Source organism: Vanellus vanellus, assembly GCF_965231255.1.
Source record: "Vanellus vanellus genome assembly, chromosome: Z".
In the NCBI taxonomy this organism is placed as follows: Eukaryota; Metazoa; Chordata; class Aves; order Charadriiformes; family Charadriidae; genus Vanellus; species Vanellus vanellus.
This window is the reverse complement of record NC_138908.1, coordinates 77,210,218-77,227,808: the sequence shown is the minus strand read 5'-3', so window position 1 is coordinate 77,227,808 and position 17,591 is coordinate 77,210,218. Positions and strand designations below refer to the sequence as shown.

Below are 17,591 nucleotides of genomic sequence, written 5' to 3'. Positions count from 1 at the left end.
TCACCACGCTCCCCACCACCCTGCCTTGCTCCCTGCTGTCCTGCTGTGCTCCCCCCACCGGAGGCTGCAGCCTCCTCCTTCCAGCCCTGGGACACTTTGGCACCCATTCCCTGAGCCCCCAGTGGTGCTGGGGCGGTGGGGTAGGCTGTTCCCCGGCACGGAGAGGGGTCAGGTCCCTGGCAGGAGGTGAAGTGCAGTGACGGGTTCCCTGGGATGGGGTGCAGTCAGGGGGCTGTCTGCAGAGGAGGGTTGTGTTGCAGTGAGACCTGAAGCGGGGTGCTCTGGGGGTTGCAGATTGGGGGTGCATGGAGGTGCAGTCAGAAAGAGCGGCATGCAGTACCAGGAATTGGGGGGATGCGGGGGGGTTGGGGTGCAGTGAGGTGCAGTGCGGTGTGTGGGTCTGCAGCAAGGGTGCAGTGAAGGAGAAGGCGGGGTGCAGGGGGGTGTATGTGTCTGCAGGGAGGGTGCAGTGGGGTGCAATGGGGTCCAGGGGGATGTGTGGGTCTGCAGGGAGGGTGCAGTGAGGTGCAGGGGGCTGCAGTGCAGTGGGATGGGGGTGCAGTGAGGGCGCGATGGGGTGCAGTAGGGTGCTGGTGGGGTTGCAGAGGGGGTGCAGTGGGGTGCAGAGGAGGTACAGGGGGGTGCACGGGGGGTGCAGGGGAGGGTGCGCGGGGGGGTGCAGGGGGGATGCAAGGCGGGGGTGCACCGGAGGGTGCAGTGGGAGTGCAGCGGAGGTGCAGGGGGCTGCAGTGCAGTGGGATGGGGGTGCAGTGAGGGAGCGATGGGGTGCAGTAGGGTGCTGGTGGGGTTGCAGAGGGGGTGCAGTGGGGTGCAGAGGAGGTACCGGGTGGTGCACGGGGGATGCAGGGGAGGTGCAAGGAAGGTGTAGGGAAGGGTGCAGGGGGGGCGCATGGGGGTGCAGGGGGTGCCCTGGGACCACAGGCCGCGGGGTGCAGCGCGGCGTCCTTGGCCATGCGGGCAGGGCCGGGCTAGAGTGACAGCTCGGCAGCCAATAGGAGATCAGGAAGGCGAGTCAGGGGCGGGGTCAGATCAAGGCCCGCCTCACTGCCGGGGGCGTGGCCGAGGAGCTCTCTACCCAATCGCAGAGGCTGCGGCGGAGTACGGGCGGCGCGGCCAATCGAGCAGCGGGGAGGGGCGGGGCTCTCCGTGACGTCACGGGAGGGGGATCCCCCGGCGGGACGGGGCGACCCGGGGCAGCCCCCGGAGCTCCTGCGGGGTGCACTGGGTCCCCGGCCCGGTCCTGCCTGCCCCAGGGCTGGGGCATCGCCACCCCCGGGCGTCGCCCGCCTTCCCCAGAACGGGGGGTCGCCCCCTCAGTGCAAAGGGGGTGAGCCCACCCCCACCCGGGGGTCTGCTTCACACACCCCGCGGCGGTGCAGGAGTGCGTGGAGGGGGTTGCTGGGCGGGCATGGCGGTGTGCTGCCAGGGGCACGCTGCGGCACTCACATTGCACCCTCTGCTGCCTGCCCTGCCTCAAAAGCACTCCCTGCAGCACGGCTTAGGGTGTCCCCTGCCCCCCCCACCCCCCCCAGCTGGGGCACAGGGGGGTGCCAGAGGGGCAGTGGGGCAGGACTGGACCCCAGCCCCTTTCCAGTGAGCCCCCAGCTCTGGGACGAAGGCAGCGGGTGGTTTCAGCAAGGGGAACTGGGGCTGGCACCCAGGGGACGCAGGTGGGGAAGGGCTGGGGATAGCCTGGGGTTCCTGGGGGTGTGCATCTGAAAGAACCCCTGTGCCCTGTGAGACCACTTCCACTCCAGACACAGCTTGCAGGGCTGGGATCACAGCCAGGAGAACAAAGAGCAATCCTGGTGAGAGGAAGGCAAGCTCCTTTTTGGGTACGAGAGGCCTTCTCCAGGCTGGAAATGGAGGTGAAAGCAGCAGCAGATCTCAGCAGGAATTCAGTGCTGCCGTCTGGTGGCCCAAGGACCACGAGGGTCCTGCTCCGGGCAGACAGGATATATGGCTCCTTCCTTCTCCATCTGCGACAGTGGCTTGCAACAGGGCAGCTGCAGCACACCGAGCAGCTCCCACCCCTGCACCCCAACAGCTATGCGACCCCCACGGTAGCTAAATCAGACCCCTGGGGTAGTGGGGGCCTGGGGGAGGATTTTTTCCCTGGATTTATCCCCTCTGGAACAAGTCAAAGCTGCACCACCCTCCCGATCCTCTCCTCCCTGCATGGCCTGCCCCAGCCTAGAGCTTATGTATAATGTGTGGAGCAATTGAAATAATAAAATGTTTTTACCTGCCAGTGGAGCAGGTACCTTTTGTCCCTGTACCCCGCTCCCAGCTGTCACCAGCACGCCTTGCCCTCGAGGCGATGCTGTGTGCCCACTGGAACCTGGTTCCATCCCACAAAGCAGAGACACCGGTACTGTCACCCAAATGACTGCCACAGGGGCATCTTTGGGCTGTGTCCTGTGGCTGCCTGTTCTCACCACTCAGCCCTGCAGCTTCCCCACTGCACCCGCCCCTCATCTTCCCTTTCATCCCCAAAGGGTTCAGGGTGACCTGGTGAGGGGCACACAGACCCCCCTGGCCACAGCTCACCCTGCAGCCCAGCTCTGATGGTCACCCTGCTAAAGACCCCTGGCCATGACAAAAGTACTGACCGTTGGCCTTGCAAAATCCTTCTCATCAACTCCAAATGCTGAAGGAGAGGTTTACCGTGGGTAAACCATTGGAGTACAGCTTGACTCCTGCCGGCGCCCCGTGCACATACCGCTCTTACCTCCTCACCCTTCTCCCTCTGCAAGTGGTCAGCATTTACACGTCAGTGCTTTCTCCCAGGCTGCTGAATGCCCGCCCTGCTGCCAGAGATGGGTCTGCAGCCTCTGCTGATGGGCAGTCTGGAGGGATGGAGACCTCTGGGCACAGAGGCACCCCTCAGTGCCGTCAAGCACTTCTCTATTGCACTTTCTTTTAAAACCATGATGTTTTTCAATGGAAACGGAGTCACTCTCACCAGCAATTCTTAACTCTTCATAGGTGGGCCAGAAAGCAATAATGGAATATTTGGGCTTGTGGTCATGCCCTGAAGGTCTCACGTGCTGCAAAGCAGCATCCAGCATCTCCCCCCACAAAACAACCACCCAGCTGGGATAGGGCGCAGAAGGATAACTCTAAAATCCAGAACTGAGTGAAGCAGAAGAGGGTGTCTAAGGACAAGGAGAGGAAGCTGCTTTGAAGTGTATCAGGATGTTTATCTTGATGTCAAAAGCACTTTTTTAATGAAGCGGTTCCCCTCTTTGAAGTGGATCCTCCTTGCGCTGTTCCTGGCTGTAGCTCAGGGATATCCTGCACCCTCATCAGACGTTAATTTTTCTCATGTGATTTGCCTGAAAAAAAAATCCCTCCGTGTTGCAGCAGACAGGATGAGACAGAAGTGAAGACTCAGGGAGGAGAGCAGCCAAGTTGCCTTTGGACCCACCAGGCAGAGGACGGCGTCAAGTGTGTTTTTGAAGGCAGCCCTGAACCGGAGCACGCTTGGGGTCTGAGGCTGAATTTCAGTTGAAGGCAAGGTGCAGGCAGATGCTCAGTATCTGGGAGCACTTGGCACCTCCCCACAGCAGGAACTGCACCCCGAACCTCGGGGTTTACTAATGCTTACGGTGTCCCTCAAGATGAGATGGGTGTTGCTTCAGGTCTCCCCTGAAACAGGGAGGAAGCCTCCAGCTCAGGTTATCCATCTTCCCTGCAGGAGAGGCCTTCATTAGTTAATTAGAACAACAATCCTCATGGGCTTCTCTGGGATTTGTAGCTGTGCTGGCAGGAGATTTGCTGACTGCAGGCAAGCCCTGGGGCGAAGCTCCACAGGAGGATGTGGAATTCGGAGCCCACTGGGACCTACCTCCCCTCTCCTGCTGAGCCGGGAGCCTCTGGATTGCACTTGTTCCAAGTCCGTTTAATTTTAGCCAAAATATTCCTCCTCAAAACATGGAGCCCTGGGTATTAGCCCTGAAGATGGTGAAGCATCTTTATATAAAGTAAGAATAAACTGTAATATTCCCCTCGGTGTAGGCACCACTCACACTCCAACAGGCAGATTCAACGTGATTTCTTTAATACAGCTTCCACTAAGAGCACAGTTCATACATAACAACATATTGCTTAGCACTTGGTTCTTTCAAGGGAAATTTTTGTGGTGGTATTTGAGCGGGGGGAAGCGGGTTTTATGAGAAAACTTTAATCTGCAAGCCATAAAGGGAACAGTGGCTTTGCATCCCATGGAAAATGTTCTCAGCTTCCACTAACATGGTTTTATCTTTCTCTGCAGGCTTGCTTCTTAAGATAAATTTATCCAGGATTGCATTTGGTGTAACAGTTTTATTTCTGTTGGTGCAAGGCTGATTTCTCACGAGAGTAACTGCCTTAATTTCCTACCGCTTGACAGTGAGCACAGATGCACTTTGTACTTGTAGACTTTGTTCTCGCAATTTCAGCCCGCAGGAGATCCTTCCCCTGCTCGCCGGCCATGATGCTCCGAGGCTGCTCCTTCAGCAGCATCCCTCTGTGTTGATATACGGCCCCTGGATGATGGCTCCGGGCCTTAGAAACACTTGACTTTCTTGTCATAACACAAAAGGCAAAGGCTTGTGGGGGACACAGGTCCTACTCCAAGATCCATCTGAAGGAGGTAGGTCAAGGTTGCAGCACTCTGGTGCGTCCCTGGACATCCCAAAGCCTCATCGCTCCAGCAAGACCTCAAAGTTGGCATTGCAAAATTATTTGCAATTTTACGCTGTTGCCAAGATCTTCCCCAAAGCCTTTTTGGGGGTTGTTTTGCTCTGGTTTTCCACGTAACTTCGTCCCCTTTCCTGTGTTCTTCATTTTGACAGCTTACCCTCCTTGCATAATGTCCTTGCCCACCTGTTTGCCTGCTCCACTCCTCAGCCACGCTGGCCCTGCAAATCTCATTAAAGGAGGTGTTCATTTACTGGAAGTCTCCAGCATGCTGCTCTGAGCAATTCTTGTGCTGTCTGCAGGCGCTCTGCCCTCCTGGCTGCTCTATTAATTTATTTTAGCAAGCTCCCTGATTTCTATGCAGTTCCTTTGATGAAGTTAAGCACAACTCAAGTGGCTTTTCCACTTGGCAGAGCAGCTCTTCAACAGCCCTCTTCTAAATTGCCAAGGATAAAATCCCAAGCCTGCCTCCCACCCCTCCCCCTCCCCGTGGGTTCCCCCACCAGCCTCCCCAAGAAAATTACCAGCAGGTCAGAGGCTAAAAATCCTGGTGCTTTGCATCACCACCACATTTGCTTGGTCTCCCATGTCACAGTGTCCCCTTTCCCTGTCCACTTCTCCCCTCCGGCCATGTGACCATGGCAGCTGCTGTTGGTCCCTTGACACAGCCCTCCTGTGGTGCTCCGGTCCCTGTGGGTACGGCTAACCCTTTTGTCCCTCATCTCCATGGCCCCTGCACCCATAACCTCATGCAAAATTGGGCGTCCCCTGCTACCCCACTGCTTTGTCACACCTCCAGGCGCTGTTGTGCTGGGTGCTGCTGGGGCAATGCTGGTTCCTGATGTCCCAGGTTCATCTCCGAGTCCCTTGTCCCTGCTCTGGGCTGGCTTTATCATGCTCAGCTCCATCCCAGTGTTATGACACAGGTACCCAAGGCATGGTGCTGCCCTGGCGCAGGGACCCAAAGAGATGCTCCATGGCAGGAGTAATGCAGGAGCATGAACTTGGGCTGGACTTGCTCCATCTGTATCAGTACCTATATCTCCTGCTTGTGGGTGCCTGGCTCCCACCTGGCCCTCTCCCAGCACCTTCAGACTGGGGCTGAATCTTTGAGGGGTCCCCAACATGGGATGAGGGCTGGAGATGGCAGTGGGTGAGACAGAGGGCTAGGGGATGGGGAAGAAGGAGGGGTGAGGAAGCAGGCTCTGCACAGCTTGTGGCAGGGGAAATGGGGTCCCTTTGCATGCTCAGACCCCTCCCCCCCCCCCCAGGCTGGCCATGGCTGGGCTGCTGTCTGTGAGGCTGAGGGATGGCCAGGGACAGAGCAGGGCAGGCGTCTCCAGCGCTGGTGATCTGTGCGGCAGTGCCAGCCGCGGGTGATGGATGGGTCTGCGTGGGGAGGGCGGTCGAGGCTTGCTACTCTGATGAGAAAATCATCGAGTGGCTGGAGGGTACGCTGGGCAAATTGCAAAAGAAGAGAGCAGCCGGGCCATTCTCTCAGCCTTTTGTCATCCCCAGAGCAGCACAGTGACAGCTGTGCCCGGCCAGAGAGCAAGCTCTGGCTGCACCCACGGCGGGATTTAAGTCGACTGTGGTGGAAAGGCTTTGTCTCGCTGGGACCTGGCAGCAGAGCGAGCAGGAGAGGGGTGAGGACTTCCCAGGGCACCAGTGGGAGATCTGCTGCCCCTGGCCGCAGGGTTTCACGAGGATACAGGGAGGAAAGGCCGAGGCGGGGGCAGAGCAAGATGGTGCATCCCTCCCTATACACCTGCCCCTGCACCCTGCAGAGATAATGCCAGCCTTGGGGGTCTCACGGCACAGGGACCACCGAGCTGGCGGCACCAACAGCCATGCTGCCACCTGCACCTCACAGCCCCTGGGGCTAGCAAGGGGCATGGCACCTTCCTGCACCCAGAGAGATCCCAAAAGCCGGGACCTCTCGCCAGCCCTGGTGTGCGTGGACTGGGAGAGGAAGAGGGACGATGGGTCCTGCCTGCAGGCATGCAGCCCGCTGCAGGGCTCAATAATTCAGGCCCAACACATTAAAGTTGCATGGCGTGCAATTGCCGCCTGCAACGACTGACTGCGTCAGGGCTGCTGTCTGGCGAGCCTGACCCGGCAGGCACAGGCAGGCAGTGGTGGGAGAGCCCGGGGAGGGCAGGCTGCGGGCAAGGGGCAGAGCAGCATCCCTGCAGTGGGTGTTAGGGATGGGAGTTGGTGGGGGGGAAGCACGGTCCCAGACTTTGGGGTACACATTTCCAGGGAGTGTGTGTCAGAGCAGGGAATGCCAACCTAAGGGCACTGGCAGCCCAGCTGGGATGCAGGATGCTAAGCTGGGGTGATGCTGTCCCCAGAGCCACGGTGTTCTGCATCGCGGCTGTCCCCTGCAGCCTTGCTAGCAGAACTAGCCACGAAGGCTTGTTCTGCCCCAGGCACCTGGCCAAAGACATTCCCAGCTCTATCTGTCCCCATGTCCCTGCAGTCACCAGCCCTGGTGGGGCTCAAACACCTCCCATCCCTCCCCAGCACTGAGGAAGAGAAGCTCTTCACTGGCTGTTCAGGGAGTCGGTTGCCATGGGGATGTCAGATGTACCTGGTTGTTATAGGGAAACTGTTGCCATGGTTACGTGGTTGCTGTGCCTGGCAGAGGCAGGGATGGAGCATCAGGATGGCTGTTTACATTGAGGGGGTGGGGGTCACAGAGACCCTAACTCGCTGAGGCTGGGGGAAAGGCAGAGTTCAGCCTTGTCCCCAAGCCTGTCCCCATGGCGCTGAGGCTGGAGACCATGCGGACCACACCAGCAGAGCTCATGCAGCCCCATAGGGATGGACGGGCCAATGGTCCTGACCCCACAACTAAGGAGAGATGGCTGAGGGGATGCAGAGTCTCCCATGGGGTGTCCCAGCATGCTCCCAATCAGGCTTGGTGGGAGAGATGGTGCCGGACAGCCTGCCCTGAGTGTCCCATGGGCGAGAGTGGCTTCACTCTGCCTGGTGCAAGGAGCGCTGAGTGAAAACCTTTCAGTCCTGCAAGACTGCAGGTCCCGTACTTGCAGCCCACTGCAATGGCCCCCGAGCTGCACCAGCCTCCTGGGCAGGGGAGCGGGTCCTGCTGGGGGAGTGAAGTGGGGAGAGGGATTCCCAACACTCAGTGGGCAGCCCACAGGCCCCAGGGGATGAGTTGGGCTGGCAAAGAGTGCCTGGATCCCCTCCAGCGCTGCTTGGCTGAGCTCCCTCCCCGGCAGCACGGTCGACTGCTTGGCCTGTCCTTGAGATGAAAAATGCAGTCGCAGGTTTAATTAAAACGAGAGGGAGTGCTGAGCCGCCCCAGCAGCCTGGAGAAGCGGAGTCCAGGAGAGCTGGTGCATGGTTCCTCCAGGCTTCCCTGGGCAGCTCTGCCAGCTAAAACCCCTGCCCACCACTGCCAGGACCCCTCAGGGGTACAGACCTGCATGTGCCACCCCGTGGTGTCCACTGTGGGGCGGGCCAGGGGCTGCATAGCTGCTTGCAAGGGGAACACACATCCCAGCACATTCTCGCCAGGCTGTTATGGCAGGGTCTACACAAACTTGGCAAGCCGCAGGTTTGCACTTAAAATCATCATAGAATGGTTTAGGTTGGAAGGGACCATGAAGATCATCGATTTCCAACCCCCCTGCCATGGGCAGGGACACCTCCCACCAGACCAGGTTGCTCAAAGCCTCATCCAGCCTGGCCTTAAACACCTCCAGGGATGGGGTATCCACAGCCTCCCTGGGCAACCTGTGCCAGTGCCTCACCACCCTCAGAGAGAAAATTTGTTTCCTAGTATCTAAGAAAAAATATCTACTCAGCCCTACAGCAGTGAGACGGGGAATGATGCTGCATGGAGCACTGACATCTCCATGAAATTGGGGTGCATTTGTGCAGGACCACCCGCTGGGCTGGTGCGCATGCCGGGGTGGCACAAGCCCTGTGCTCAGCATGCATCGCACTCCAGCGTGTGTTGCTGTGAAAACTAAAGCTGAGCTCCTCATTCTGTGGGGGCTGCCACTGCCGGGGGGATGCAATTGGACTTGGTGAAGTGAGTAACGTTCCTAATTAAAAGATTAATCCTTAATCAGCTGCCTGGGCAACCAGACAGGGCATTTTGCGTGGCAGAGAAAGGGATGAAGGGTGAGCTCTTGGGGGAAGGAGGGGGGCAGGCGCAGGTCCCCCAGCCCCCTTGCACAGTGACTGGGGCTCCTGACCAGCCACCCTGGGCTGCCCAGCACATGTCCTCACCAGGCTGGTTCCCCGCCGCCATCACCCCCTGCATAGCCCAAAAATGCAGGCAGCAAAGCCCAGAACCCACCAACAACAACTTGGCCCTTGCCAGCTCACCCCCACTTCTGCTCCTGCCTGCCCTGTCCATGCCACCCTCTCCAGCCAGCCCCCACAGCTCCCCAAGCCCACCCCACTCCAGGCAGCTGGGGCCCAGCTCCCAGGCAGCAGGTTTAATTAGATTGCAATCCTATTATGGAGCTGCCTGCCCGCCCACAGTTGCTAATCCTGTTAGGCATCCAGTAAATCTCCCTGTGCCGGGCTCCGTCCCCTGGGTACGGGGAGGGGGGCTGCTGGCGGGTGGCCTCTGCTGAGCCAGGGTGTGACCACCGAGCTGCAGAGCTTCGCTTGGGGACTCACCTCCAAAGACCCCTGCGGGGTTGGCAAGAGCCCAGGGAGTTGGAACCATCCTTGCAAGGGTGAGAAGGGGCAGTGGGGTTTCCTCTCTCCTTTCTGGTCCATTTTGGCCCCTCTGAGCTGCAGGAGCCAGGTGGAAATGCCCTGTCCTTGAGCCGTGCACACAGCCTGGGTGTTTGCCACCACACCACAGTCATCACCAGCTCAAATGGGTGCTGAGCCCTTGGGTCTGACCACAGGGGAAGATGATGAACAGGGGCTGAGAGAAGGTTGCCCCAGCAAAATGGGGGAGGGGGGGGAGGGGGGGAGGGGCGGGTACAGTCCATGCAATACCCCCTCTCCCTGATGCTCAGTGCCCTGCAGAGACAGGGCAGCAAGGAGCTGCTCATGGCTGGTGGCACCAACAGGAACGCAGGGTCAACGGTCCACTGCTCCTGCCTGGGTGGGTGCACCCACATGTGGGGCACCCAAGGAGGGCTGCTTTGGGCAGTGGGGTGACACCAACGGGGCTGTGGGGTCCTGGGGATGTGGGGCTTGCAGGCAGTGCATTGTCAGCATCAGCGCAGCAGGCAGCACCAGCACCACTCCCCAGTGGCAGCTCTCCCCAGGGCTATGAGCTTCCTACGGTCCTGCTAGGTTGGGGAGCACAGCAGAGCCGCCCGTGGGTCAGGCATTACAGCCATCCTGTGAGAACACAGTGCCACAGCAAAGTCACGCCAGCTCTGCAGCCTGCCCTGCAGTGAGCCGAAAGACTGCATCCCCTGGTCCCCCACCTCCCGCCGGCCACCGTGCTCTATGCCAGAACAGTGTCAGCCCCAGAGCAGCCCACCGCAGAGTAGCAGTGCTTGCTACAGACCCCTAAGTGACAGCCAGACACCGTTGCCATTCCTCCCTCAACATACAGCCGTGTCCCCATGGCACCTCCATGCCCCTGCAAAGAGGGGAGCACGGCCCCAGCTCAGCCTCAAGTCCCCCCCAGCTCTGCACCAGACTGAGCTGCCGCAACTCCCAAAGACAAGTTCAACCAGGCTGTAATTGCAAGAACAGGGCAGCACGGGCGGCTGTGCACCCTCCCAGAGTCTTGGCGCTCCTGGGGACAGGCGGCCAGCAAAGAGAACGGGTGCCAGGCCCCACAGGGCTGCTGTCCGTGCTGGAGGAGTCCAAGCTGCCATCGGCATCAGCTGGTACAAATGCTGTTGATGGAGGCCACGGCCGGGTCAACGAGCCCCAGCTCCTCCTGTTCGTTGATGCAGAGCTGATACCCACAGCCCTTGCGCCGGGGCAGTGGCCCCAGGCGCCCGCTGGGCTTGGCACGGGGTGGCAGCAAGAAGCCGACGCTGCCAGCGATGAGCAGGTGCCAGATGCTGTGGATGTAGAAGTAGTTTTCCTCTGTCTCCACGAAGGCATAGAGCAGCACGGCAGCCGCCGCAATCAGCGCTCCCGGGCACAGGTAGAAAGCCCAGCGCTTCCAAGTCGGTGGGTAGCAGTGGCGGCGCCGGATGGTGCGCGCTGTCTGTGGTGAGGAAAGTGGGGGGATGGAAGAGGCAGCCCCAGCAGGGGTGGGCACAGCCCCTGTGCCATGGTGACACATCCCCCAGGGGCCAGGGAGGAGCATTCATGGGGAAGGGTGAAGGCAGCAGAGGGGAGATGCTGGCAGGGGAATGGGGCTGGACGGATGGGCAGGATGATAAGCACAGCCAGGATGGGGACATAAGAGTACAGGGACAGCATCTCCTTACCCAGGCGATGGCCATTATCCCCAAGGCGAAGAGGCTGGGCCCCAGCAGGTTCCAGAGCCCGTGGCGGTCCATCTGCAGAGCCATGGAGAGCAGCATAGCCCCCAGCAGGTATAGCACCTGTGGGGCAACAGAGCACCGGTCAGGATGGGTACCCTCCAAGCCCGACCCCTGCACCCTCTCGCTGCACTTGCCTGCTTGACCACGGGCTGGAGCCGAGCCATGGCGATGACAGTGACCCAGACGGACATGAGGGAGCCCAGAAAGTCACAGAACTGCAGCACATCATACTCCATGATGCAAAACACCACAATGCCCGGCTGGTCACAGGCGTGGTAAAACTGGGGTTGGGGGGGAAAGGGGGATGAGAGCTGCCTTGCATGGCCCCAGCCCCTTGCCTGCCCCCCTCAACCGGCCTTAACCCCACACTCACGGTGGAGAAGAACATGGTGAAGATGTAGACGGCAGCTTCCAGGAGGTAGTGGCTGCGGACAGCGATGGCCACGGGAGGCACAAACATGACATTGCTGAGGCACAGCAGCAGCGTAGAGAGGAGTTGGAAGCCATAGGAGAAAGCCTCGGCGTTGTCTGTGCAGCCCCAACCGTTCCAGCCTGTGGCCGGGGAGAGCTGCTGTAACCCCTGCAGCACCCACAGGGGCTAGGGAGGGAGCAGGGAAGCCCCTTTCCAGCGCCCTGGACTGGGACTAATGGGGTGTGCAACCCCCGAGAAGAAGAGGAGGATGCGAGGGGGGTCCCTGGGTGCAGCAGGCACCGTGGGGTGACTGGGGCAGTTCTCACCAGCTTTGCACTCGCAGGCGGCATACAGGTAGTTGTTGGTGCGCAGCAGCTTGCACTGGCCGTAGATGCCGCAGTCATTGATGCAGGGTGAGAGGTAGGCGCGCAGGTACACCTCGGCTGTCACGTTGGTGCAGGGCTCGAACCTGTGGTGCAGGAGAAGGCAATAAGCCCTCGCCCTGTGCCCCTCAAGCCGCTCCTGCCTCCACTGGAAGCACCCGTCCCACCCAGACTTGGCAGGTGATGGGAGACCCAGGGACTGAGCTGCTTTGGTGCTACGTATGGCAGCTCAGAGATGGTCCCCTCAAGGATCTTTGTGCTGCGATTGTCTGTGCCAGGCTGGGCGAGCAGAAGGAACGTGGCCAGGCTCAGACCCACTTTGCCTTTAGCAATGCACTCGGTGGGCTATTTCATCTGGATTTTGCTGTGCAAACACCATGCCCTGCAATGCCTGCGTGTGACCACGTCGGGGAAGGACTGACTGCAACAGGCAACTCAGCGTGAACTAGAAATGCAGTGGAGGAGTCAGAGCAGCCACAGCACCCCCACTGCCCCGCACTGCCCGTGCACACAGCTCTGGGGACACCCAGCACCTCGGCAGCCTCTGGCACACAGGAGCACAGACAGACCCATGTCTAGACAGCATGCAGCGAGCGCTGCCTGTGCACAGGCAGGCACCCCACCACGCACAAACATGCATAGGGTGCATCTGCACGTGTGCCTGCTGTCCCTGTGCGTGCTCCTGCAGCCAAATCTTCACGCACACAAAGGACACGCACAGCCCTGTCTGCTTGCAGAAATGCGAGCACGCACACAGAGCTGTCTGCATGTGCGCACCCATACCTGCACGCAGTGCTGTCTACACGCATGCACCAAATGTGCCCGCAGCACCATCCGCACGCATGCGCCGAACACCCGGTGCTGCCTGCATGCGTGCACTGAACACGCACACAGCACTGTCTGCACAGCACAGAGCCCCACATGGATTCTCGTGTGTACAGGCACACGCACACAACAGCCCCTCTCCTCTGCAGGGCTCTCAGGCGGACACACAGGCCAGGAGCAGAGCCACGGTCAGAGGACCGGTCCCTGGAGATGCTGAGCAGAGCAGGGCCACAGCAGCTTGACCAGAGCTGCCCCCCTCATACACACATCCAAGCCCTGTCCTCGCAGCGACAGCCCAGTCTCTTCCCAGGCACGGGCACAGATGGGCACTGCCGCGGAGATGGGCAGGCACCAACAGATGCACGGCATTTGCAAGCTGACAGGCGCTTCCTAACCGAGAGACAGAGGGAAGAGCCGCGGGGACCCACAGATGGTCAGGCAGGCGCAAGCTGGAGCCATCGGCGCCCACGCAGGCACTCACACGGTGACACACAGCCCACGAAGCCACGTTGCACACACATGAGCGGTGGCGCGCAGCGCAGGGGCCGGGCACACCCACAGCGCGCACGGATGCAGGCCATGGTGGGGACATCCCCTCTGGGTGCTCAGGGAGGGGACCTGCCAGGACTCTTACCCGTGCTCCGTGGCACAGAGCGAGCGCAGGCTCAGGTACCAGCTGCCTGTCTGGGGGTAGGGGATCCGCAGGCGGCTGAGGCTGGCGGTGGCGTTGACGGAGAGCAGGAAGCCTGCCAGGGACTCTGTGGGCCAGGAGAGCTCCAGGTGAGCAGGGCAGGGGGCAGCCCCTTCCCCTGGGCACAGCTGGGACAGGGACAGAGCACCCTGTGCCAGATGCCCCCGCAGTCTCTGCCATCTCCCACCCAGCCTCTCGCCGGACACACGGGGGTGCGACCCCCACAGCCACGGCAGGATGGACACACACAGCCCAGCCTACCTGTCTCACAGGTGACCGATGTGTTGTCAGCAGACGTCAGTGGGACTTCATGGTTCAGACAGCCGAATACTGTCACGTTCTCACCACACAAGGAGCTCTGATGGCAAAGGAGGAGATGGCCCTAAACCAGTGCTGGGGATGTCCCCTGCTCAGACAGCACCTGAATCACAGCAGTGCCCTAACCCACTGTCCATCACCCAGGAACACCCCAAATCCAGGCCATAACCCTGCCCTTGGAGCACCCTAATCTGTGTTTCATCCCCCAAGAACACCCCAAATCCAGGCCATCATCCTGCCCTTAGACCACCCTAATCTGTGCTTCATCACCCAAGAGCCCCCAAACCATGACCCAAGAGCACCCCAAAGCCTGCCCCTCACCCTGCTGCAGCCCCCAAATTACCAATTTCCCATCCCATGCCCCCAAGGCTGCCCTGCCCAGTCTGGGGCACAGCATGGCCACCTCACCACATTGAGCCGCAGCTCCAGGTTGAGCACCCCACCACTGTCCAGCACCGGTAGCAGGTTGATGACGAAGACAGCAGGGCGGTCGGGTGGCACTGACACGTTGGGCCCGAAGAAGATGTAGAAGTGGACGGAGAAGGTGTCCAGCTCATTGCGCAGCGTGGGGCGCACCGGCCAGCATCGCTCGCTGGTGGGTGAGGCGGTGGGGATGGGGACGGGGTGCTTTGTGCTGTTGGGGCTGGCGGGCGGAGGGCTGTCCCCCAGCGCCAGCCCACCCGCAGAGCCGAAGGAGTGGGGCATGTTCATGGACGCACTGGAGGGCAGGAAAGGTGGCCGGGCCAGGCTGAGTCGGGAGCAGTCTGAAAGGCAGAGTCATCAGCCTAGGCACTGCACAGCTCCTCCAGCCCCCTTTTAGCTCCCACTTCTCCTCCTTGCCCACTGCTCACCTCCATCTGCAACCCATCCCCAACACCTCCCGGTGTCCCCATCCCAACAGAGCTGGGTATAACCATGCACCCAGCTGGGGACAGATCCCGCAAGCATCCTTTAACCCCCAACCAGCCACCCCAGCAGAGTCAAGACCATCCCCCCCACCCATACCTCCCCATGCACCCTCACCTGTGAGCTGCACGGTGACCTGGAAGGAGACGGGGCCCGGCACTCCTGGGTGTTTCTCCACGAGCACATAGTACCAGTGCTGCCAGAAGGGCAGGTCGAGTGCTAGCTGGCAGGGAGCATGCTCCCGGCAGTCCAGCGCCGTGGAGTTGTGCAAGGGGGGAGCCTTGGCCCGCACTCGCAGCCAGAGCGGGCAGCCTTCGGCCCCACGGCACCGCAGCACCTCCACCAGCACACGCGACGTGTAGCTGGGCACAAACACCCTGCAGGACAGCAGTGTCAGGTCCTGCCCCTCACCGTGAACCAAGAGGGCTGGGGAGGCAAGCCAGAGGGATGTGGCACCCTAAGCTCCCCACCCTGGGGATCCCCCCTCTTTAGGAGACCCTCTCGCACTTACTTGTAGAGGCAGGAGCGGTTGTGGGGAGCCATACTCTGCTCAGTGACATAGCCAGGGTACAGCACGGCAATGTTCACCAGGCGCTGCACGATGAGCTGTGGCTGGAAGAGATACTGGCACTCCTCGTAGAGCCCCTGCACCAGCAGGACAGTCAGCATGGGGCAGGAGGCAAGGAGCGCTCCTCCCTTTTGGGACGCCTGCCCTAGGCGCCACCAGCCCAGGACAGTCAGACCCAAGCAGAGCCCTGCAGTGAGCCCTGCAACCCCACAGTCCCCACAAGCCCTTCACCTTGACGGAGATCTTGCCTTCATCTTTGGGCAGGTGGGCAGCCAGGAACCAGTCCCCGGGCAGTGGGCTGGTGACATTGAAGACCCCCGTGGTGCGGTTGGGCAGCGTCCAGGTGAGGGTCAACGCAAAGGAGCCAGGGACAGCCGTGTCCCTGGGGAAGTGTGTGTGCAGCGGGTTAATGACGGAGGGAGCCCCTGAACGGAAATACCTGCAGAAGAGACAGCAGTTAGTAGAATGCAGGCTGGGCATCATGGCAGAGCCAGCCTGCCCTACAGGTGTGGGTCTGTCCTCCATGCTGTTAGCAAGCTCAAAGACATCATGGGAAGCCACCTGTAAGCTGTGACTTTGCTGGAGGCTGTGAGCTTCCCTGGATGGGTGTTCAAGCAAAACTGTTCATGTTTGAGATGCACAAAAGAGTGGAGCCTGCAACAGTCCTGGGAAGATGAATCATGTGGAGTGAGCATGCATGTAATGTGTGTGTGCATGTATGCACATGTATGCATGTGTGCGCATGCATTTATGCACATGTGTGTGCCTGCTTACGAATGCCTGTGTGTGTGTGCATGTGCGAGTGCTCCTCTGTACGCGTGCACACACGTACATATATGCACATGCGCACATGCAAACAAGAAGCAGACAAGAGCAAGCCGGCTCCAGGGCAAGTCCAGGCAGGGGGCAGCAGGGGCAGGCAGGAAGGAAACAGGGTAGGCTGCTTACTCACACGGTGATGCTACGGTCTGGGCATTGGTCCCCAAATGTGCCACCCTGCTCCTTGAAGGTGATGAGGTTCCAGACAGCGATGACTGTGTCCTCGGGGATGTGGAAGTGGAAGAGCTCAATGCTGGCAAAGGATCGGAAGGGGCTGAGCTTGCGTGGTGTGCGGGTGAAGTAGTCGGTCACAAAGAGCCCGTCTGCAGAGGAAACCCAAGGAAGTCTCAGTGGGGTGAGGGACTAGGGGGAGTGCAGCACCCCTCCCAGACCAGGCCCACCCACCCAGACTCTGAAAATGTCCCAAAACCGGCAGCCTGGAGGCAGGAAGCGCTGGGACTGTGCCATTTCAGTGAGTCCCCAGGGCTGATGTCAGCTGTGCCTAGCTGCGTCTCCCAGCCCTGGCACAGTCTGCTTCATGCCTGGTTCAGCACTGCTTCAGCTCAGTGCCACAAGCTGTGGGCACGCATCTGCTGAAGCCTAAGAAGCCCCTCGGCCCTGGCTGCTCAGGCTCTGACTAGGTGCAGCCCACCTCTTTCAACTTATTGTCCTCCTCAGTGAGGGCCTGCTCCCTGAATTTTACTTGTAATAAAGGGCCATTTCTTACAGCTCCAGCCCTACAGGTCATCTCCCACGGGGACACAGATTCCCCTCTTCTCTGCCTGCTGAGGAGGCTCAGCACAGAGCCCATTATAAACCGGAGAATCCCACTCTAGAGCCACAAAAAGAAGGAGCAAGCAGTGCACTTCCTGCACAGCCTCCCAGCTCTCCCATGGTTTGCAGAGGAGGAATGGTGCACATATGTGTGCACATATGCACACGTGGGTGCTGTCTGCATGCACAGCAAAGTGGAGGCGTGCACACCCACATGCATGGGTGCGTGTGGCTGTGCACAGCCCCATGTCTGCAAGATACTTTCTGCAAGCCCACAACACTCACTGGGGCCTCCTCTCCCTGCCCAACTGTCTGACAGTTTGATTTCCAGGAGCCCCGGCAGCAGAGGGGCAGCCACTTCCTTGGCACAGTAGAGACAAGAGAGACCTGGTCTCCAGATAGCAGCTGTAACTTCACCTTACCATTGCCACAATTCCCCAGTGCCAGCCTGAGAGATCCATCCATTATTCCTCAAAGATGTACCAAGGAAGAGATGCACCTCCGCACAAGCTGCTGGCAAGGGCTATGCCAGCAGAGGATGGGCCGGGAGCAGGGCTGTGCCCAGGGGGACTTGTCCAGTGAGAAGTGGGATAGCTGAGAAGAAGGGCTGCTGTGCACAGCATGCGGCTGGCTGGGAGTGCGCGCATGTGCTTGTGCGCACGTGTGTTTTTGCTGCATGTGTGCAGCCCCAGCTGGCTGTACACTGACATACATCTGCTCTCTTGCCTGGAACAAA

General features: G+C 60.0%; 1 protein-coding gene across 1 annotated transcript; it reads right to left on the bottom strand.

Annotated features, from left to right (window-relative positions):
* Nucleotides 1–10,540: 10,540 nt before the first annotated feature.
* TMEM8B (transmembrane protein 8B) lies at nt 10,541–17,103 on the bottom strand (the record flags this gene model as incomplete). Its single annotated transcript, XM_082498020.1, has 13 exons — nt 10,541–10,876; nt 11,103–11,219; nt 11,294–11,440; nt 11,533–11,711; nt 11,898–12,040; nt 13,414–13,537; nt 13,732–13,828; nt 14,197–14,552; nt 14,812–15,071; nt 15,206–15,339; nt 15,494–15,701; nt 16,215–16,404; nt 17,070–17,103. 13 exons carry the CDS (start codon nt 17,101–17,103, stop codon nt 10,541–10,543), a joined length of 2,325 nt encoding a protein of 774 aa, XP_082354146.1.
* Between the last annotated feature and the right edge of the window lie 488 nt (nt 17,104–17,591).